Source organism: Amphiprion ocellaris, chromosome 8 (genome assembly GCF_022539595.1).
Source record: "Amphiprion ocellaris isolate individual 3 ecotype Okinawa chromosome 8, ASM2253959v1, whole genome shotgun sequence".
NCBI classification, from domain to species: domain Eukaryota; kingdom Metazoa; phylum Chordata; class Actinopteri; family Pomacentridae; genus Amphiprion; species Amphiprion ocellaris.
This window is the reverse complement of record NC_072773.1, coordinates 12,898,193-12,922,246: the sequence shown is the minus strand read 5'-3', so window position 1 is coordinate 12,922,246 and position 24,054 is coordinate 12,898,193. Positions and strand designations below refer to the sequence as shown.

Here is a 24,054-nt window from a genome sequence, read left to right as displayed (position 1 = left end):
TTTGCTCTGAATATGAACCGGTGTCTGTTTGACCACTGACATGTTACTCTACCTGTGCACTTGAGCAGAGCCAGGAGAAGCTGGTTCTTTCCATCTGTAAAAGCAGAAGAAACACAAGATGGAATGACTGATAGTAACTGTAGATGGTCACATGGCAGGAGTGTGTACATGTGCATGCGTGTTCCACTGACCATCTACAAATCTCTGCAGACTCTCCACCAGGGTTTTGATAGAGTTGGGGAGATTCCAAGGGTCTTCCTGGATGTTTTTGTGGATAATATAACGACAACGAACAGTCCAGTCTTCTGTCTGACGAAACTCTGTTGGCATAAAAGCAGTGTGTGTGTGTGTGTGTGCATGTCGTTTAACAGAGGCTGAACGGCACCCACCTGTCAAGCAACAGACACACACACACACACACACATATATGTACCTGGTTGGCTGTGGTCGGAGTAAAAGTGCCTGGTCTCCTCACAGGCCTTGGTCATGACAGGCCCTTTTAGTAGGATGTTGATTGAGTCAACCTGCATGCAGAAATAAAAGCAAACACACAGTCAGATACAGTTTAGGTTTTTCTTTCCTTCATTCCTCATGTTCTATACAAATTTCAGAATTTCCTTTTTTAAACTACCATGTTTCTCTCTAAATCATTCAAGGAGACACACGAGTCTGCAATAACTTCTGGCAAAGCATATACAACAAGGCTCGCGTTTGCAGCCCCCTGAGCTGCTGTTTACATGTGGAAAGAACTACAGCAGCCAAATTGGGTGCACCCCACAGGGAGTGAAAGGACATCAAATGCTGGCAAGAGGAGATGAAAAGGTGGATGTGTGCCTTCGACTCAGTCCACATATCAGTAAAAGACTGCGTGCGAGGAGAAAGACAGAAAGAGGAGAGAAGAGAAAGAAAGGAGGTCAAGTGAAAGCTGAGAGAGCGAAGCAGACAGAGAGTGGCATGAGGTAAGTCAGCCCAGATGTTGACCGATTATTATCGCAATCAGTTCCAAATGGTTATTGCTGACATGTGTGTTTCTTGTTTCCCTATCTTTCAGTTATACGTGTATCGGCTGTGGTGAAAGTTTCTATTACAATTAAAAGAAGAAAAGCACTCAGAGAGTGCAGTACTTCGCCAAGGCTGCTCAGTCCTTGTATGATTTCCGACAGATGGAATCTTGAAAAAATTTGTGGCAGAAATCACGGCACCAAATAGTGTGGCCATTTAATATAGAGGTACCCACAAACAAAATGACATTGAGTACAGGTGTGTGTTATGTATGTGTACGGATATCAAATCGTGTGACCTAATTTTGTAGCGGGCGGCGGGAATTGATGAGACTCGGAAACACGCCCACAATTTAATCAATTGTTCCATGTATCATTTCCAGAAGTCAGCTACGGGCGATTTGTCGTAGGATCAGAATCATGTGATCGTCAGCAGGCAGCTGTTGTAGTGTTCACTTGTTGTCATAGTTACAGTGACGCCGTGCCGCCATCTCGCAATGATACAGAAATCTTTAACAAATCCATGGATCCAGACCTTGAGCAGCATCACTGCTAAAGTTTAATCACTTAGTCCTTGTGTCATTTCTGACCCTCCCTGGAAATTTTGTTTTTGAGTAACGTTGCTAACAGACAGACAGACGGACAGACAGACAGACAGACGGACATATATCAATCGTCATATGACTCCGCCGCGTTGCTTGGCGGAGTAATTGGACTGTGGAGCAGGAGTTATTCAGCAACACATTCTCTACCACAAAACATCAACCAAACACCTCCTGCAAAAGAAAATTTGACCTTTTCTGAAAACCGAACACAGCGGCTAACCTGGTTGAAGAGGTGCTCGAGGCAGCCGTGCAGCTTGTCCTGTTTGTCAGAGGGAATCCTCATGTCACACGGCAGCTCATCCCCTACAGGAAGATCAAATAAAAACTCAAATCAAACAGGAAGGTGAGGACTTTTTTTTGACTATCTGCACTTATTAAACACATTTTTCTCAATCTTCTCTCAGTGCGGTTTGATAAAAACAAAGCGGTCAATAGCAGTGGATGCATACTTGGCTCACTGCACAAAAATGTGGCTGTAGGGGTTACGAAATTATAAAATATCTGGCCTCAGTCACTTCTGAGAAATATGTACAGTATTTTGGAGAAGCATACTGTATGATTACCACAATGTAGTGAGTAATCGCAAGTTAGCAATCACTGACTTCTTTTTATGCAAACACTCCTAATATCTCATCTTTGTTTGACACATAAGAAACATGTATTCGCCCAAGTCCAACTTAGGTTGTTTGAATTGAATTCCATTTGATACGGCGCTGTCTTCTTGAACACATTTTTTCTGGCTTTCATTCAATATTGGATCTAAAATGATCATGTAGAGAGCCAAAATAACTGTGTCACTGACAACAGACCTCTACTGCAGATGAAATTACAGATATTGTTGTGAAAGATCATCTGGATAAACATCAAATCCTGCATTGCTGCATAAAACTGTATTTAAAGACGGACAGAAAGTCACATGTTACCTGATCCCATCTCATCACTGCCCAGGTAAGAGCTATTACTCCGCACACTGGTGTAGGACAGGACTGAATCTCTGTTGCTGTTGCATTCACTGCAAAGGAACACACAGTTAAAATGCATTGTAAAGAAAAGGGTTCATTCCATTCTGAAACCGCACAGAGGATTTTGAAAGCAGCATCTTGTAATTATGCTGCCAAATAATCCTTCTGATTGTAAATGCCTTTTCTGATTTATGTGACACCAAAAGTAATTAAATGTTTTTGACAACAACAACCGCTGCTGGTTTACACAGAGGAGCATTGAGGAAACTGTGGCTGTATTAGATTCTCAAATATTTGACTATTAATACTAGGCGTCAACCTATTTTAGGTCTGGCTGATTTGATATTGAGCATTTTCCCAATTATCTGTATCTTTAAAAAAAACAACACACAATTCCTGCGACTTTGGCTCTGATGCAGCCATCCCTCACGTATTTCTAGTTAATCAACATGATTAGCAGGAGCATGTGGAAGATTTACGTGTCTCTAATTATACATGGCTTAAAGTGAGCGCGCTTGCAATCCCCTCAGAGGAGCTATGAATGATTCACAAGCTGAATTACCACAACAAATGGCCTACCAGCGACTGGGAGCTACAAAAACCACAAACACTGGCTTTGTCCTCTTTTACTATTATCCAGCATCCAGTATTATTCTCCTTCCCCTGGATACGTGCATGTGGAGCTATGGCTAAATTCGGAGATGCACACACACACACACACACACACACGTGCACACCTTTTGCCTCTGTCCCACATACACACAGAAAGGTGATTCACACACACGCGCACCGATTCATTTTGAGTGGGCTCCTCTGAGGAAACAGACAGTGATGTTCAGGGTTATTCGGTATGTCAGGACAATCAGCCAGCTGAGATACATCCTGACACTTAGAGTGGACTGGATCTGGACACAGTTCAGGTGTGTCTCAACACATGACAAAACATCTTAGCAGGCTCTTCTTACACACACACACACACACACACACTCAGAGGCAGTGGTTTACAGAAGACACAGAGTACCCGAGATGGAACAAACACTACTTTCTTGGGAAAGTCTTCTTCTTCTCATCAGTCTTTCCTGCATTTCTCTTTGAGCCGCTGTGTGTGGCAGAGTCTAGTCTCTCCTGTCCTTGTTTTAACATTATGTTTCTCACAGACTGTACTCACCATTTGACCTCCAGCTGCTGAGCTCTGCTGAGGTTTGTCACCATTTCAGGCTTCAACCCAGCCCCCAAAAATTAAAAATAAAGATCCACTACCCACCTCTGAAACACAGTAGCTCATTTCATTACTGCGTTATACAGAGAACTTTTTTTCCACTGGCCTTCCAAACCCTGAGTAAACAACTCACTGTGTGTGTGTGTGTGTGTGCGTGTGTGCGTGTGTGTGTATGCACACAGCCTACATTTTCCTTTACATTTTATTGCGATGAGGTAGTTGCATTTCACATGGTGTGGCCTTAATGACAGAGTGGGTGAGGAGGCCGCGCCCCAAACATTTGGTTCTATTATACACCAGCCCACCACACCAACAACCAATAACTACATCTTAGTGGGTGGTGGAGGGTGGAGCTCTGTCCAGTGAACTGTGCACACACACACAGACACTCTCACACACACATCTGAATGAACTCACAACAAGAAAATGACATAACCAGATCTGACCAAAACATTTTGAAGTCATTTTTAGCCATCGATCTCAGTCAGGATGCCAACATCTGGAATGAATTGTAGTCTCCAAAGGGGGGAAATGAGAAGCATTATAGGTTTGTGGGGCAAAGAGGGATTTTGAAAGCTGTTTATGTCGAACAAAGTCCACAATTAGAAAACAGGTGTGAGACAATAGTGTCCTGTGTCTCCTTTCATTTTTGTTTTATGAAGATTCTGCTTTGCCAGGTGTCTTATTAAAATGATGATTCATAGTGTCATAACAGAAGGAGTGTCAGTCTGATTTAAAATAGAATAGAAGAGAATATAATAGCTTCATTGTCATCATACATGGGGGTATAAACAGCTGCCACTGGACGGTTCATTAATAAAAGCTAAATGAACAACAACTAATGAACAAATCATGTATGAACAACAATAAATAATAAAATCAAATGTACATATAAAACAATACTATATTAAGAATTACAACATATGCAAAAGAGGCAAGATATATACAATATAGTGTGGGAGGTCAATTAGATTTTTAAAAAAGCCAATAAAATAGAACAAATATGGGCAGGAGATTGCATGTAAGCAGTATTAGAACCATTAAAAGTGATGCTGTGCGTTACGGTTTTGAGTTCAGAAGTCTGATGGACCATGGGAAAGAGCTGTTTCTCAGCCTGTTTCTCCTGCATTTTAAGGATCTGAGTCTCTTCCCTGATGGCAGCAGGCTGAACAGCTGCTGGCCAGGCTGGGTGCTGTCTGCCCAGATTTTTTTTGCTCTATTTTATAGGTTATAGAAGCTACTCTGGCCTCAGTTTGTACATGTCAGGGTCAGGTTACATTTTAACATCAACTTCAGGAAGGCCTGGTGATTTATTAGTGGCACATTCAATGCATTGTTTACCTGTAGGAGTCCCTGTAGCTCATTGTGTCATGACCAGAGTCCTCCTGGTCCTCCTCGTTCACCTTGAAGCACACTCTTTTAATGCCACCTTGCTCCACTTTGTCCTGATCACAGCCGTCCTCGCAGGGGGCCAGAGAAGGAGGCTGGCTGGGCTCATAGACCGGAGGCTCCCCTCCCTCCCCCTGGAGCTCTGTGGGCTCCGTGATAGATGACAAGAGGCTAGAGAGAGAAAGAAGGTAATGTTGCCAAACTCAAAAATGAAAACATAACAAAACATAGATAATTTTGTTTAACTAAAACCGACCAGCAGCTTTGAATTACATGTTACATAAAAAAATTTAAAATTGAAAAAATGTTGCCATTTTCTAGAGTGTAAACAGAGATAATTGTAAGATTTTCAACTTTCTAGCAGTCCTTGAACTATGACATGCTGTTCCATCAGGAGAAAAAAAAAGAAATCTGAGCTTAAAATACTGATATTTCAACATAACCAGTTTCTACATGTCTCAGTCAAACGTTTGCCAAAAGTGAAGTGTTTGCTCTAAACAATCAAAAAAATTCTGCAACCATAGAGTCATGTGTGACTCAGCGCAGATCAACACAATCACATGACGACAATTCTGGGACTCTTCAGCTGAACTGCAGGCAGTGTAAACACAGAGCAGAGAGGAGACGTACATGTTGATTCCAAGTATTTCAACTCTGAGTGAGTTACCTAAGAAGCATTATATTCAGCCCATTTTTAGTATACCAGATATATAGCCTCTCTTTAGCATTTTTTTTCAAACATTATATATACTACCATTCAAAAGTTTGGGGTCACTTAGAAATGTCCTTGTTTTTGAAAGAAAAGCATTTTTTTCCATGAGAATAACATTAAATGAATCAGACATACAGTCTAGACATTGCTAATGTGGTAAATTACTATTCTAGCTGGAAACAGCTGATTTTGTAGTGTACGCATGACACATATCGGAATGAAACTCCTAATACATGTTAAAATACATGGATATCCCCACAATCAAAAATACACATCTATCCATTCACACCCCTTCCTTTGCACGGACACACAATATGCGTCTCTTTCTCTTGGTGTTATCCTTGCCTCACTCCCTGTTCCTGTACTGGGCCTGGCTCATAAATATTTTGGGCCTGAAGAATGTTCCTTTTGTAAATCCTCAGCTTTAAACAAGGCAAAGGGCAGACAGACAAAGAGAAGCTGACGAACAGCCTCAGGAGGCTGGGGTGGGGATAACAGATCCTAGCTTTTTATGCAGAGATCTTTAAATGTCAGTGTGAAGGCTACAAAAATAGTCTACTCACAAAAAACACTAGCGGAATGACAATATTAGATAACAGCAGCGGTCGGGTAGAGCTGAAAATATTTTCTGAGTGAATGTGAGTAAACGCTTTTCTTTCGATTGGATACATGGCAATTTTCATGAGGGTAGAAGTAAGAGATTTGTATGAGACATGTAAAGGTAGGATAATAATGTTCATATTTATATTAAACTAAAGTTCAACACTACAAAGTTGGACAGGACCAGTGAGCTGCAACACTTACACATCTATCTGAGCAACATACTGCTTCATTTCCCTCACAGCAACATCCAGGCGGCTGTACAAGTGAATGTAGGCGTCCTGTGTCTCGGTGTCTTCCTGTTTGAGCAGGAAACTCAGCCCTCCTTCTCCATGGCAACTCCGGCGACTCTCCGTCAAGGCCTCACCTCGGTCCACAGTCACCTCCCCACTGGCATCAGCGTCCTCTCCATCGAGACCGGAGCAACTCCAGGAGGGTGCACCCATACTCGTCATGCAGTGTAGAGTGTGGGACATGAGGTTCAGTTGAGCTGCAGGAGAGGAGAGGACGTAGAGATGGTTGAATGAAGAAGACTTTTCTCTCTGATGATTCCATGTAACCCAGATGTTATGAAGTAAAACTCTGTTCTCTATTTGCTCTTGATGAAAAACAACTTCATAAAAGGACACTTATGCAACTGATATGCACAAGAGCAGAATGCAAAACTGTTCACTTGGGTAAAATGCCAAACTAAGCTGCAGCAACCTGACACATCAAAAAGCTGCAGACAGATTCAATTACTGTGATGATCCCAGACTGTGCAAACCCTACCATTGCAAAGAGTATGGGTATGTATATATGTGTGTGTGCGTCTGTGTATGTATGTACACTACCAGTCAAAAGTTTGGATACACCTTCTCATTCAGTGGTTTTTATTTATTATTTTATACATTGTAGATTAATACTGAAGACAAAACTATAAAGAATACATATGGAATTATGTTGGAAACAAAAAAGTGTTAATCTTCAGTATTAATTTACAATTTAGAAAATAATACAAACAAATGAAAAGCATTGAATGAGAAGTGCGTGCATATATATCTATATATTTATAGACTTGAATTGAAGCATTTTCGTACTTCAGCTGCAGCATCTGGTTCACTTATGTTTTTTTTGTACTTTTTTTGTACCTTTATATCAGTCTTGTAGAGCATCTTTTGTAATTTTTGACAGTTGTGTTGTCTGTTCTTTAACTCGACTTCCAAGAAAGCCCTGCACAAGAATTCCTATGTGCCTAAACTGTCTGTTTATGTGTACAAATGGCAAATAAAAATCTGGAATCTTGACTCTTGAATAGAGAAACCTTTTGTCGTACATTCCAAGCACCCTTTATGAAGTCAGGTTGGAGTGCTGGAGGAGTACGTCTTTTATTAATCCCTGTTTCTGAACGCGGCTGCAGTCGGTTAGAGAAACCCATCATCTCACCAGTACAACTGTTGGGCAGATGTCTGACTGCAGATGCTGCTGAGAGGAAAGAAGACGACGAGGCATCTTGGAACAATGCAAACGGTTCTAACTGTCCACTGTCTAGACAGCTATGTTACATATTCATCTTTGCAGAGGGTAGAGAGAGTTCAGCAGTTAACCCTAAAAAATCTTAATTAACGCCAAGCTGGCCAAACAGACAGACGGTAGGATTCTTCTTTCCTGTGTCAGTGCATAAAGGATTTCTCAACCGTTTGTAATCTTCTTAAAATTATTCTTTTGTGACATGACATTCCATCTCAGCTCACTCTGCCACTCTCTTTCTTCCCTCTCCTCATTGCTCTCTGCAACAGCAGCTTTGACTGAATACATTCCTATACTGCCTGGAGGCGCCATCTTTGCTGACATCATTCATTCATTCCTCATGTCAGTAACATGAGTATGGCCTCGGGCCAGCGGAGTCCAAACAGCAAACCAGTCATTTAATTTACTATGGGAATCCTTGTTGAGACCTTATGGCTACTGTGGAGGCTGGTGTTCTCTTCTCTGTTCTGCAGGTTTTAAACGGGTGAAGAGGATCATTTGTTGCAACGATGGCAGAGCTCGTGTTAAGTGGGTTAAGCTCAGTGAAATTTAGTTTAAGCAGTGAATATGTAGTGAAGGAAGGCTCTCCAGTGTGTTATTAAGACAGCACACTTCATCTGTGGAGCAGCCTTCCCCCCACTACAGAACATCTACATCAACTGGGAGAGCACACAGCATTATCAAGGACCACACCCACCCACAGCACACACTGTTCACACTCCTGCCATCTGGCAGACGCTACAACAGTGTGAAAGCAAAGACCACCAGATTAGAAAACAGTTTCTATCCACAGGCCATCAGGATACTAAATCACTGACTTACCTGCGATATCTACAAACAGCAATATTTTGCAAATATCAACACCTGTTTACACATGACAGTATTGCACAAGATGCTAACATTTGCATTTAACTATTTTTTATCTTATTTAATCTTATTTTTATAATATTCTATTTTATTTCATTTTAATTTATTTGTTATTTCAGTTGCGTGAAGGGAACTTGCAAAATAAGAATTTCATTACTCAGGGTAACCACTGTGTTTCTGCTGTGTGTATGACAATAAAGTTCTTCAATCTTGAATGTGATAGTGAAGAGAATGTGCTAATCTTCTTGGATAGAGGTGTGAGCAGGTTGCTCCTACCTTGGTCTGCATCCAGGCCAAACAGGGAGTTTTTGCGACCAAAACGGATGCTGAAAGTCCTGCCAGCAGAGGTAGTGCTTTTGGGATAGGAGACCTGCATCAAGTTGATGTGACAGTTAGTGGGAACGAAGTCCATGCAGCCCAGAGGGTGAGGACGAACACCAGCTGGCCGGAAGGAGGGCCACACTTTGTTCCTCAGCTCCTGGGAAAACTGGAAAAAACGACAAGAAACCATGAAGAACAAGACAAATGCGTAGTTTAACAAAAGCACACGCTACATGACTGCAGCTGTAGCATCTTTCCTTTAAGAAAATGGTCACTAACTATATTACAGACTTTCCGTGAACTAAAGAGAGCTATGGCTGTCTCAAATGATGAATAAACAGATGCCCAGATATCTCAGCTGGCTGAGTGGGCAACCCATAAACAGTGGCTATAGTCCCTTATGCAGTGGTCATGGGTTCAAATCCAGCCAATGGCCCTTTGCCGTATGTCATTCCTCCACTCATCTACCCGTTTCCTGTCTCTCTTACCACTAACCTATATAATAAAGGAAAAAAGTCCAAAAAATAACTTTTAAAAAAAAAGATGAATAAACACAAATTTGTGAGTCACTTTGTGTCGAACTATTGTCATCAGATTAAAACGTTGGAAGTTTATAAAGATGAGCTGTATTTCACCAGTGCAATGAATTACATTTGAGTGTTTATCTATCTGAACTCCAAGCAGTTTCTGGTTGTTTTTTTTTTTTGCTCCCGTTACATTTTGACTCACTGTAGGCTCATTTTGTGATGTAAAGTCCTGTACATTTAAGGAAACAGCACAACTGTGACTAGAAGCACAGAAAATGTAGAAATGGTTCCTGTGCAGCATGACAGTCATACTGCCATAAATTATAAGAAAGAAAAAAAACAATCTACCAGTTAGATTTTGACTTAGTTTGCATCCTTGCCTCCTCTCTGCTGTGTGAAATCTGCAGTTCAACTGAAAAGTCCCCGAATTCAAAACACGTGATAGTTTGTTAAAGCTGAGTCATTCATGACCTCATGGTTGCACTGAGGAGCACAGGATGTTTAGTTTTTTACAGAATGTGGTTTGAGCAATATTGGCAATTTTTTAAATGACAGATGTTTCTTAGGAAATATCACATTTTAAAGCTTTTATTTGGTTAGGTTTCCTGACAAAAAAACAAAACAAAACAAAAAAAAATAGGCATCACAGATGAATAGTTCAAAGACTGCCAGATAGTCCATCAGTTGTCTTTCTGTTTTCTAATTTCTGCCTCTGATAAATGATGCCATCTTGGTCACTTTGTTAAAGCCACAGGAGGGTTTTGGGGTTCAGAGGGTTAACATACAATGACATTTGGTTTAAAGGACAAACATGAATGTATCGAAAAAGCATTTAGTTTCGACATCAATAACACAAGAAACACGGAGCTCAACCCACTTTCACATCCTGCTGGAAAGCTTCTCTTTCTAAAAGCCTGGAAAAGTCTGGCTATGACTAGTATAGTGCATTCAGAACATAATTAGCCAAAAAGAAACACAATGACAACAGAGGGGAGAGTGCCGCTATAAGATAGTTCAGCTACATGCTCAGTAACAAGTGAGTAAAGAGTGTATTATATGGTAATGTGAATGAATAGAGGGCATTCCTGTCCTCATATCTGAATTCAAGAGAGAGTAGAAATATGTCTAAGTACCTGCTGATAGCTGCTGATGCGTCGTCGGATGCTCTCCAACTTGGTGTCACAGATTTGTCTGAACTCGTACTGTGGCATGGTAACTACTCGCTCACTCTGGGAGATGAGCTGGCTGCAGTTGCGAACAAAGAGGCTGTCATCACCTGAGAATGCCTCAAGGATCTGTAGAGACAAGAAGTATGTGTAAGGATGGATTACAGCTACAATAAAAAATTAGGTACATGATTCCTGTCAGTGAAAAAAAGCCTTTCTAGCAGCACTAAAATAAGGCAAACAGACCTCTCATCTAGAAAAAACATCATTCTTTCCAATACTAGCGGCTGAAACCAGCAGTGAGGTCACAAAATCCTTGTGCCTCTCTCACAACATGCCATAATAATATGACTTGATCAAATATCAGTGGCCCACAAATTGATGAAGGACCGCTTTGCAATCTTTGATGATATATAAGGTGTGAAGGTGTGAACATGTGAGTCATTTTACAGGCCGTTACAAATTAAAGTTGACATTATCCATCTTCAGCTACCATTCAACTAATACATGAATGAAAGAAAGACTCTTCAGTGTCATATCCTCAATCATTATGGTGAAAATACATTATAGGCAGCTTTTCAAGGAATGTAAACACTATAGGCCATCAAACGTCACCACATATTTCTGTAAGTACCTTAGCAGTGAGGCTGAAGCAGCCTTTGGGTTCAACCATCTTCTCCAGGACGTGACTCTTGATGCCAGCAGTGCTCACGTATTCATAGACTACACCGTGTTCCAGGTGGACGTTATCCACCGTCAGGCCAACCAGAGGCAGCTCACTGGAAAGGGAAAGTCTGCCCAGCATGTAGTCTGTGGATCACAGTTTTACTGTAAATACTTAGCATATATTCAAAAGTAATTACGCCTATTTAGAAAAAAAATACTATCTTTGAGTGATGATGACAAGAGACTATGAAAATTAAACTGATGTCAAACAAAAACACAGCAAAACATGGGCATCTTGGATGTTATCCTTTAAAAAAATTAACAAAATTGCACAAATTGCCAGAGCTAGAAACTGTAAAAACTGCCAAAATTATTGGATTTTGACATTTCTGACAACATTTCAACTACTCATCTATGATGTGCAGTTCTGTTGGGCAAATCATGCAAATGTAAAAATGTAAGTATCATTATATGGATGGTATGTACAGCCTCTATTTTCAGTCTTGGTAACTACTTGTCTATCCCAGGCTTTTTCATTGTAGTAAAATAAGTAATCAAACACATTCAGCTTTGGGTTTTTTTATGATGTATGGCATTAAAATTTTGCTCTGCTGAACGGAAGGCGCAGTCGACTTCTTTGTACTTCTAGCCATTATTGTTTCCATAGAGGTGCAGGACTTTATACTGCAGTGAAAATGAGCCCACAGTCAAACCGTTCTTACCATGTTTAAGATAAAAACACTGTGTGTATAACAGCCTCCTAAGTTATGTACAGAAATCCAGTAACATTACAAATGTCTACAGTAATGAAACATGTAAAGGTACACAGTGTGCTGAACATTTGTCCTTCTGCCAGCACTGTGGGAAAAACCGACCACTAAGTGCATATACAGCACTCTGACTGTCACTGGGTGACTTCCTACATAGCGTGTGGCAGTGTAATTTTCAAACAAAGAATTTGCTAAATCCACAATAAATTACTGAGTGCTGAAGCCACTTTTTACTGACACGGTGACTGTGACCCGATTCAGAGGCCGTCTGCAAATAGCAGACTAGGTGGAGCATATTGTTTTCATGTAATGTTTTCAGCAGCAGTTCAGATACATTTTGTTGACTGAAACAATGAACAATGAGTAAAACTACGACAATACAACAACTACTACAATACAAATGTGATCCAGGATTTGACCCCTTCAAACATCTTATTAGAAATCTAATAAAGCGCGACAACAGTAAATCTTTAATGTGAATTGCAGGTGTTACTGCAATGAAGTGTTTCTGAGGATGTAACATCATATTTCACCTGTTCCATTGGTGCCGTTCTCCTCCTCATGGTCAGAGCCGTTCTCCACTGGATAAGGTCTGAAGGGGCTCTCATCCTTCTCACCTGCACCCCTCTCTCTTTGTAGCTCCTCCACATCCTCAAATGCACGATACACCCAGTGACACTGAGGGAAACAGAAAAGATTGACGGATCACAATAAATGTAATGTTCAATTAATATTTATTGGAATTACTATGAAGAGTCCAGTGAAATGAGGAAGAGACGAGAAAGAAAATACATCCGTAGGAGATACAGAGGGAGAGCATGAAGGAGAAAGGGAGGTGGTTTTGTTGTATTTAGCTATGCAGACATCAGTACACAGAATCTGAGCATTTCTCAAACTCAACAAGGCAGTCAGCCGCACCAGCAACGTCTTGGTTATTTCTTCCTGCTGTTTAATGAACCAGGAAACATTTACTGGATCCCGTCCAAAACAAGGCTCCTCAGCTGAGCCCTTTTATTGGGTCTCAACAAATGGCTTTTATCACAAGCTAAATAAAACAACACTGTGTTTTATACAGTAAGGAGGACACCCTGCTCTGTCTGCAGCCTTGGGAAATACTGCTTGGAGACATGTTGTACTGCTTTAGGAATGTCAAAACAACCAGAGGAGAGTTTCCAGTTTTGACACTGGCCATGTGGTACAAATACTCGCATTCATTTAGAAGTTTGTTTAAAAAAAATACAACTAAATCTGCAATTCTTGCATTAATAATCTATTAAAATGAAAAAGCAAGTTCTTTATTTGTTGCTTGTGGTGACTTTTTCCTTGTTGGACTATAACTGGAGCTGAAAAATGTTGAAATCTCACTGCAAGAGGCCTGCAGCAATAAAGAGAAAACAGTAATTTATATAAGAAATTACCAGACAACATACTGTTGGAGCAAAGACTGTAGATGAAATGAAGTTTTGAACATGTATTTGTTTCTTCTTTAGCTCAAACTAATGCTAAAGCTGTTTTTATCATAAGAATGGATTGTGAATGGTTCTCTAGACTTAGCTGATCAACTTCAGTGAGCAATGCCACATTATTCAATGATCTTATTAACTTCCAAAGTTACCACTCATACTAATCCTGCTATCTTGTGGTACTGTATAGATTTTCGTATAAACAAAGCACTCAGTGATTTTCCTGGAGCAGTAAGAGTCATAGCAACACACACCAGGACTGTAAAACCCTGTCGGACATCATGTATTAAGTTGAATGATGTGGCTTGTTGGGAACTTATTTTTGAATCACAGATTGCATTTTTAAAAACTGATCTCAATGAAAGACCAATGCTAAGAGACCTGCACTGATTAAACGAGACAGAATTGGTTTCCTGTGTGCTCTCACTGCTTGCAGAGGCTCCTGGTGATCTTGCTGGGCGGTGAAGTGCTCCAAGACCTCTTGGTGGTCACTGCGGTTGACATTGTTGCCGTTGACCTTCAAAATAACCTGACCAGGCTGAAGACCTGCTGCTGCTGCCTCCCAGCCTATAGGGTGTCAACACAGGATCACAGGTCAGAGGTTACAACGTGGCATTGATGCAGTGCAACTAAATACAACACAGGGCTAATATGAAAACATGACACTTATAAGGTCCTAAACTGTGCCCTTTTTCAGCAAATCAATGCATGTCTCCAGAATATGTTTTGCATTTTTTTTTAACTCAAAATACTACAAAGATGGTTAATTTCACCATGACTGTATAACTCCTGGTTAACAGCAGCTGAACTGTTGCTGCCTCTCCCCCTTCAGGAAGAAGACTCTCTCTGTGCCTGTAGTTGACAGTGCAGAGCAAACAGTTGACCGTACAGCAGCTAACAAAAATTTGAATACACATGTGAGACCAGGTCTTACTGTTGCATCCAACTTTCTCTCTACGTGATCCGTTAGCATGGTTACATCACAGAATTCAGAGCACAGCTGTTGTTTTTAGCTCATGTGGTGGGTTGGTCAGACAATGCTGTGTTTAAGCAGTAAATAAAGAGGCAGCTTGAAAATGGGTCTGCTTGTTAACATGTAATCTTAATAGGCTGCACTTCAGTTACTATTTCATACTGTTTCCATTGTTTGACAACAGAAAAATATGTGAATGAGAACAGCTATACAGAGATTCATCTGGACTGAAATGCAGAGCACAGAGAGCAGGAGAGAAGCAAACGGATGTAAACAGAGGCTGAGTTTCATTTGCACTGAAGCACAGCTGGTGGCAAGAAAACACAGTAACTCACCCAGTCCTTGTTTACTGCTTTCAGATCATACTTCCACCATCTCTGAATGTAACTCAACTTTACGGTCTCTACAGAACTCTGACCTGTGACCACATGATCGGCGCTTATGCTAACGTCGGTCACATTAACCGCTCAATGTGCTAACACTGAGGATTTTCCTATTATTGTGGTGACACTGCCATAAAAAAGCAAGCCACAGGTCTTCATTTCCTCAGATTATGGAAGTGAATGAAGACTCTTGTGTTCACTCTTGCAGCCAACAGCAGAATATTTGGTGAACTTAGCTCGTAGCTGAGACGTTTTAGAATTAATAGTAGCTGTTCTGGAAAGTAAATGGTTCCTACGTTTCTACATAGAAACTAAATAAAGTTCTGACCGGCTTGTAAAGCTGAGACACCACATAGTTGAGAAGGAAATAGAGGAATGGCAGTGGTAAGTGACTTCATAATCTTACAGCTTTTATTTTACACCTCAAAATTTTTAAGATATAACAATAAATGTATTTATAGAGGTACTACAAAGTGCTATATATGTGTCTCCTATGCCCTGGGAAATGTATTTTCCAAATTAAACATATGTGTTTGTCATCTATGGAGTTTTAATATTCTCTCGGATTCAATTCCCATATCAATACATGCCCTTTTTGTTCGTACAAAATAATAGGAAATTACTCGGTTCAGTGTCATAACATGTTGTCTCAAGCTACTAATGGCTTTACGGCCTGGAAGTCCAATCAACACCTCCATCATCTTCATCTCCAATCTAAAAATACCAGCGCTGGCATCACTTCTACTCCGGGTGCCAGTAATTATCTAACTCTGGAGCTACTTGACCCAAGCATGAACAGTACATCGAGAGAACAATTTAAGAACAGAGAAAAACTCTGTGTTCAGATGGGGTTAATACAGGATACTAGGAGAGGAAGGAAAGCGGTGCAGCAGGGAGAGAAAGTGGAGAAGCCATAATGAAGAAAAGCAAAACCAACAGATCACATTCCTTGGTTGTGCCAGTCAGTGACTCCTCTTCTTACTGTGTGTGTGTGTGTGTGTGTGTGTGTGTGTGTGTGTGTGTGTGTGTGTGTGTGTGTGTGTGTGTGTGTGTGTGTTCTCTCCTGCTCTTGTGAGCTTTACGCATTGGGATTCCCCCTTCACTCAACTCTCATAATTGGAGCCATAAATTCTCATTTCTCTATTTCAAGTCAGTTGAGGTGGTACAAACATCTGGCCAGGGGGTTTTAAGACAGGGGAGCTGTCTCTCTATGTGTGTGTGTTCATGTGAATACTGTGTCTGTGTGTGTTTTAAAAGTAGAGTTTGCTCTATTAGGGGTTTGAACCCTGACCACAGGCTGTCTGGCTAACAGGAGGCCGTAAAAACCTAACAGAGGCTCACTAAAAGCAGATTGTAACAGGTGGTTAGAGGCTAGAGTTACCTCCTGTTTCCTCTGAATTCACTCAGAATGATTTGTGTTTCTGACAACATAAACACTTTTAACACACTTACTGGCGCTGATGCAGCAAAAACAACGTCAAAAATGTAACATCTACTGACAGATCCCCAGTGCTGGACTACAAGCAAAATATATGCTGCTTATGACAGAATCCAAGAAATGTTAATTTCACTTAATCTGCCTGGCAGGGAGATGTAAAATGGTTAACTGTTTAGCTAATTACTTTTCAATCATACAAGCACATTTATGGTATTATTTTCTGTAAAAACTAGAATATATACTGTTTCTTTTCATGTGAATGTTGACAATGCATGGTGCACAATTTCTCTCCTGTTTCGCAACATGACTTCAGTAAAAGAAAAAGCCTAAATATGAAGTAATCAGAATATAAAACATATAAAATATTCATCTAATTATTTATAATTTCATTTTAACCCAAAGTTCAGTTTGGGTGGTAGGAAGATCTTTTTTTTATAGCCCTATTATCATTTATTTCAACCCAATAGTAAGAGCTCATCCTGCTGGTTATTCCCCAGAAATTCATCCACAGAAAAAGTGAAGTACTGTGGTGATTGATGTGGAAGTCAGTTAACCATCTGAACTCTGGGCAGGTTGTAGGTGATTTTTTCGCTTCTGTCACATTTTTCTCACACTGCAAAATAAAGTCCTGCGCCTCTATGGAAACAGCACACCCATGACGAAGGAGAGAGAACTCAAATATGTCTTTCATTCAGTATGACATTAAACACAACAAAAAGGAAAAAGAAAGTGATATTTCTTTTCATTACCAATACTGGAAAATGGTGGCTCTATACCTATTGTCCTTTTATTGTGACTTATTGTCCTGTTTCACTGTATCTTTCGCTGTTATGATTTCTTTGTGTACTTTTTGTAATGTGCTTTTATTGTGACCTATTGTCCTGTGTTTCACTGCTATGTTTTTTTTTTTTTTACCTGTCTGACTGCGGATATAAATTAGCATTGTTGCTATAATCTGGCATATGTGCGTCTATTGCTGTCCTAAATAGACATTCATCAATGTGCACTCTCCCTATCAAATCTATAAACAAACACAAGCAAACATATTATAGATATTTTATTACTGAGAAATGTGCTTCCATACTCCTATCTGCTCTGTGCAAACACTACCTGCAGTTCAGCCCAGTATACCTGATTTTTACTCCAATAAGGAGGTGGAGCTTGTCTGTCTGTCTGTCTGTCTGTCTGTCTGTCTGTATTAATGGATTTGGATGAAATAATCAGGGAAGGTCAGAAATGACACGAGGACCAATTGATTTTGACAGATTTTGGCAGTGATGCAGCTTATCGTCTCAAGCCACGATATTTTTTAAAGATTTCAGCCATTGGAAATGATACGACTCAGCAGCCTTGGTGGAGTACTGTGCACTCTAAGTGCTTTTCTAGTTTGTCATGTGAAAATTCCTAATGGTTTGTCCGTTGCTACGAATTTTTAGTTGCTTTTATTTTTTACATGTGGTTAGGGCAAATGTTTTTTTTTGTTTTTCTTTAACTGAAACTGGTAGAATAAAATGACTTTGCTGGAATATCTTGACTTTGAGCTGAGAGTTGGTTAAATTTTCCTATGGAACTGCAATCACAGATAATGGTCAGGACACTTAAGGACCGCTGGAAAGTTGAAAATCCAGATTCTTTCAAATTTTATCATTTCTCGCTCTGATAAATGGTGTAATTTTGTTATGTTTTAAAAGATAACATGCATTTTAAACCCACTGGCAGGTTTTGGGATTCTGAGTGTAAAATCTGTCCCTCACCTTTCCTGACAGCGTGGACATGAGGAGGGGCAGAGCCACAGAGTCTGAAGGAGAGGCTGTCTGGGTGGTCAGGGATCTTCACAATCCTGAAAGAGAGAAGACCAGTCAGACCAGTGTGTCCTGTGTGTGTGTGTGTGTGTGTGTGTGTGTGTGTGTGTGTGTGTGTGTGTTTGGGTGTTTGGGTGTTTGCTCCCTCACTCCTTGGCCTTCGTGGCAACCAGCAGTCGCAAGGAGCGTCGTATGCAGAAGGCCTGGTTAATCATGGTTTCAATCTCTGAGAACGGCCTGAGGAACAGCAGGTCCTCGTTGATGGTGAAGATCTTCCTGCCCACCTGCAGACCAGCCATCTGGATGGACAGATGGACAGACAGGAGACAGAATACTGTTATTTTTAGGTTTCAACTTGCTTTAGCTCCCTCTAATGCTCCATTTGCACAGTAAGAATTTCAGGCTGGGACCACAATTAATTTGCAAATTACCACCCTATTATCACAGCCAGACCTCAATTGTGTGCTGCATTTTGTTCACATGAAGTGTTGATTCCTCAAAGTCAAGTTCAGTACATTGTGTCTCCAAAAAAAATGGCCTTGAGGGTGAAAATAGAAAAATTTACCGGTCTGAAAACATGAGAATCTTAATTCACCAAAATATTGTGCAGAAATTGGTTTTGAGTCAGTGGCTCGGTCAGTGTCCTGTCAGTGGCTTGGTGGCTAGCACCATCGCCTCGCAGCTAGAAGATCCACGGTTCGCAAAAACATGTTGAGGTTAACTGGTAACTCTGAATTGTCCGTAGGTGTGAATGTGAGTGATTGTTTGTTGCTATGTGTAGCCCTGTGTCCCCTGCCTTCACCCTAAGTCAGCTGGGATAGACTCCATTCCCCACGACCCTAATGAGGATTAAGCATTGTATAGATGATGGATGGATGGACGGATGGATGGATGGATGGATGGATGGATGGATGGATGGTTTTGAGTCCCAAATAGCAAATAAGTGAACTCAAGAAAATCAGAGACGGTGCAGCGACATATTTCCTTAATTCTGTCCGAACTGACATGGACTGACTCACATGACAGAATATCTGTGTGTGCTACTCAAATTTTTCACAGCCTGCTTCATCTTCTCATCTATTTTCCAGCACATGAATGGAGTTTTTGTGAAGGGAGTGCATATCAAGAGTGGCTACCCACTATGATTAAGTTGTATGATGTTTATACCGTAGTGTCCTTCCTGCTGCCTGTTAGATTTGCATGTATTCCCAAACTAAATGGTTACTTTTACTTTCCACATTTTTGCAAACACGAATACAGAGATGCCCTCTATTTCCATTTTCCTCATCATGTGGCCAGGTGTTTCTGCCAGCGACAGGTCTTGCCTTATCCCTCTAACTAAATCCACTCTCATCAGCCACAGTGCATTTAAGTCTGTGGAGATTCACCAACAGTTGCACAAACTAATTTATATGCTCTCAAAGTATCAAACATCCTCAGATATCAGCTTCCAAAATCCCCTTAGAAATGACAGACACACACACAGTCTGCTGCGTGTCCTTAAATGCAGTCATCTTTCACATCGTCTGTCACGTTGTGAGAATAATGCAGCCTCTGTGTGTTTGCTGTGTGAGTCTAGTGTCCCGGGCAAAGATCCGGTGGGGTGGCCTTGGCTGAGCCTGGCCCTGACTTTGGACAGCAGCCCAGGATGGATGTAGGAACGACTGGGAGGAGCCACGGCCATTTGAATGAGGAAGGATGTATGCATGTGTATGTGTGTGATTACACAGCAGGGATGCTGGTCTACACGTGACTTTCTATAATAGTATCATATAGTGAAAGAGCTCAGTGTGTGAGTGTGTCTCTCTCAGCCCTTTCAGAGCCCCATGGGAATCAGCTGAGCTTCATTCACTGTGCTGGCACATGGGCAGTGTCACATCTAGCAATCCTGTTATTGTGGGAAATGGAGGACAGGGGGGATGAATAACAGAGGAAGAGAGACAAATGAAGAAAAAGGAGTAAGAGAGTGAGGTTTTTACTGCAGTGGAAGCAGGCAGAGGAGAAGAAGCAAGATTATCAAGAGAGGAGAAGAGCATTGTGGGAAAGAACTACAATAAGTAAAATAACGGATTTAACGAGGAAACTTCAACCACTGAGAGAAACAAGGTCAAAATTAAATGGCGGGAAGCAAAATATTTAACCCTCTGAACCCCCAAACCTGCCAGCAGGTTTCAAAAGCAACTTATTTTTGAGAGAAAATGCCAGAATTACACAATTTAGGACGCACAGATAGCTCAACTGGCAGCCCATGAACAGCGGCTATACGTCCCGATGCAGCGGCCTGGGTTTGATTCCAGCTCACGGCTCTTTACTGCAGGTCTTCCCACATTTTTCTCCCTACTTTCCTGTCTGCCTCTCTACTAAACTGTCTAATAAAGCCAACAAAAGGCCAAAAAAATCATTTAAAACAGAGAATTACATAATTTATCGGAGCTAGAAACCGTGAAACAGAAAGAAATTTTTTGACGGTATTTGTTGCTAAAAGCTAATCAAATTGTGATGTTCCATCAAAATCACTTCATTCTACATGTCTCATTCAAAAGCTTACAAAAAAATAGCAATTTACAGAAAGACGTTTCTGTAAAAAACAATAAATTCTGCACTCATCAGTGTAATTGCAGCAGTATGGCAGATTTACTTGCAACCAACAGCAATGTGCTCAAAATTCTGTTATTTTGGTTGAACTCCAGGCTGTGTTTACACTGAGTAGACAGAAGAGAAATACAGAAAGCATGTAGAATGTAGCATATCTGTAGCTTGTCAATTCACAATATTTTTACTGTTTTGATAACACCCATAGGCACTTGGAAAAATGTTGTAGATGTTGATTCCATTTAAAAAAAAAAAAAGCTATCAAAGAAATGTTACCTGAGTTTTTTTCTCTTTTTATGACATGGCATTTTAATCTGTTATACTGCAGCCATTTATTAGTTCTCTCTACCTCTAGCCATGGATGTTTCCATACAGATTCGGGACTTTATATTGTAGTAAAAATGAGCCCACAGTGAATAAAAATGTGAGTGAACAACACCAAGAAACTACTTGGGGGTCAGAGAGGTTAAACTCAAAATGCTAAACAAAAAGTTTTCCGTCTCCAGACTTGTGGAAAAGGAAGATTCCACAAACATCCTGTTTTTTTTTCAAGTGACATGACATTGAAAAGATTGTTAACAGTACACAGACTTGGGTTACTTGTCAGACTGAAACCTGTTTAAGTGACATAACATGAGGAGAAATGACAGAAAAGACAGGAAAAATAGTTGCCTTGTCCATCTTGTGTCACTGCAACAATTACAGTGCCACTGACTTTTTTTTTGTCAGGTTGAATAAAATATTTACGGTTGCTGACACAGCAATAAAATACTACTTGCTGACTCCTCCCTGCTATACAATAAAAAAAAACCTGCTAAAATTAAGAAATGAAACCAATTAACAAGAATGCACGCTTTAATGTCTCATGTTTTGCCAAGGCGTTGTCTGCGTTTCATATACTCTTGATGAGTGAAGCTGTGTGTGTGCTTTTGCACTTTGTCTGGAGATGATGTGAGTTAGTATGCAAACGGTTGTGCAGCCAATCAGAGCGAAGTTCTTCTAAAGGGAATAAATGCAGAGTGACAGCAGCCGTCCAAACAGTAGACAGCCATTACCTACTGGAACTAACACCCTGGGGCGGGAGTGTGTTCGTACGTGGGTGTGTGTGTGTGTGTGTGTGTGTGTGTGTGTGTGTGTGTGTGTGTGTGTGTGTGTGTGTTGACCATTACCTCAGCATGTGAGCCTCTGGTGACAGATTTCACTACAATGGCCTTGTTTTTCTCCTCAATCTCAAAGCCGTAGTCTTCCTCCTCAGGGTGAATCTAGCAGAGAAAATCACATAATTACTCTCACATTTACACTGCTGACTGTCAGGACTTCAATGTCTTCCACTGGTTCAGCATCATGAGAAAGAAAGTATTTTAGCACCACATATTTATAGACATTGTATCTGTATCATTCGGGTCCACGGCTGCCTGCATGAACTGAAAAGAAGACAGTAATGTATACAAATCATACGACTATTTCCAAAAGTCAGCTGCATGCTCTTGCTATAAAAGGTCAACTGTGTCCATGACCTAATCTATTTTGAAGAATCAATACAGCTTAAATAAAAGTAATATATGGCACTCTTTCTGGGGGGGTCCTGCATACAAACTATCCACACATAATCATAGCTGCGTTTATGATTTCACACATTGTATTTCCCTGTGGGGCAAAGCTTAGTAAAACGCTGTCATCACCAAACACATTAGCAGCTTGCATTAGTTAAGCTGCTGAGGTCATCTTCCTGCTGCACAGTCCTGATAAGATGGGGATCTGTGCTGTTATATCAGAGGAGATGACTGCGGTAAATAAAGAGTTCCTGCACTTCACTTCAATAATGGGCAAGACGGAGGATTAGTTCCGCTAATCAAGGAAAAAAGCCTTTTCCACTTCTTGTGGAGGGCCAGATAGCGTGCCTACTTCCCACTCTGATACGAAAAGGAATGCTGGTGATGCTTCTGGGTTTCCCGAAAGAGAATGGACTTAACTAAACAGTTCACTTTCTGTTTCAGCCTCTGGAAGTCACCCAGAACAGTGTACACTCACTTTAGAGTTTCCTGTCACATTTAACAGGGAATATGCTATAAATTACACACAGTGTGTACCATCTCTATAGTTTTACTATGGAAAGAAGTCGGTGTTCAACCCATGGTGGCATCTGCACTGCAGGTGTGATGACGACCTGGTAGGATTTAACCCTCCGAACCCAAAACCTACTGTGAGTTTGAAAGGCATGTGATCTTTAAGAAAGAAAAAAAGGAAGAAAAGCACCAAAATTATACTATTTATCGTCCAAAAATGGTAAAAACAGAGAGAATCAGTTGATTTTCCACTTTGCAATGGTCGTTGAACTCCTCATGTGTGATGTGCACTTCCGTCGGGATGTGTAACAACATCTAAGCTTAGACTTGTCAAATTTTTAGAAATACTACTTGATTCTACTTTTCGCTCAAAAATGAGCCAAAATGGAAAATAAGTCATTTATTCTGACCAGAACCTGTAAAAAACTAAAAATTCTGGCTAAATCATGTGTTTTACAGGAGCTAGAGTAAACAATTTAGATTTGGTAGGTTTTTGAGTTATTTTGATGAAATATCTCAATTTTAAGCTACATTTCTGAAGGAACAGCACATCATGCATGATCAGTTCAAAGACCCTCAAAAAAGTCGAGAAGTCCACAACTATTTTTTTTTTTACGGTTTCTGGCTCAAATAAATTATGTATTTTTAGTGATTTTTCAAAGATACCATTAACTTACTGGCAGGTTTTGGGACTTTGAGAGCGAAAGCAGATTAATGAGTGAAGGAGGAAAAATCCAAACCACTGTTGGTACCAATTACAAGCTTCATTTTCAGTTCTGTGCACCATCACCAGCATCATCAAATCAGGATTTATTGTTTATTTATAGTGTATTTTTCTGTCTGCAACAATTAATTTTGGTTGCCTCTCATAGTTTCATCTCTTGTCTCAGTGGCAGCACAACAGGGACTTCATCCCAGCCAATACAGCCAATTATATTATGACGATGTTCATTAAGATGCAAGCCGTGAATTCAAAGATTTTATTGTCATCGCAACTGCCCATCTCCTTCTTGTTCAGTTATT

At 40.5% G+C, this 24,054-nt stretch overlaps 1 protein-coding gene across 2 annotated transcripts in view; it reads right to left on the bottom strand.

The window, feature by feature from the left end:
* prex1 (phosphatidylinositol-3,4,5-trisphosphate-dependent Rac exchange factor 1) overlaps nucleotides 1-24,054 on the bottom strand; it is a 105,949-nt gene that overhangs the window by 12,438 nt on the left and 69,457 nt on the right. For both annotated transcript variants that reach the window (XM_035942932.2, XM_055012797.1), the window contains 15 exons: nucleotides 22,135-22,227; nucleotides 18,524-18,672; nucleotides 18,326-18,411; nucleotides 14,205-14,344; nucleotides 12,848-12,992; nucleotides 11,513-11,688; nucleotides 10,846-11,007; nucleotides 9,141-9,351; nucleotides 6,693-6,978; nucleotides 5,129-5,347; nucleotides 2,530-2,618; nucleotides 1,827-1,909; nucleotides 434-524; nucleotides 192-320; nucleotides 53-94 (listed from right to left, as the gene is read on the bottom strand). In XM_035942932.2, coding sequence (XP_035798825.2) covers nucleotides 53-94; nucleotides 192-320; nucleotides 434-524; nucleotides 1,827-1,909; nucleotides 2,530-2,618; nucleotides 5,129-5,347; nucleotides 6,693-6,978; nucleotides 9,141-9,351; nucleotides 10,846-11,007; nucleotides 11,513-11,688; nucleotides 12,848-12,992; nucleotides 14,205-14,344; nucleotides 18,326-18,411; nucleotides 18,524-18,672; nucleotides 22,135-22,227 — 2,101 coding nt within the window. The remainder of the gene's footprint in view (nucleotides 1-52; nucleotides 95-191; nucleotides 321-433; nucleotides 525-1,826; nucleotides 1,910-2,529; nucleotides 2,619-5,128; nucleotides 5,348-6,692; nucleotides 6,979-9,140; nucleotides 9,352-10,845; nucleotides 11,008-11,512; nucleotides 11,689-12,847; nucleotides 12,993-14,204; nucleotides 14,345-18,325; nucleotides 18,412-18,523; nucleotides 18,673-22,134; nucleotides 22,228-24,054) is intronic.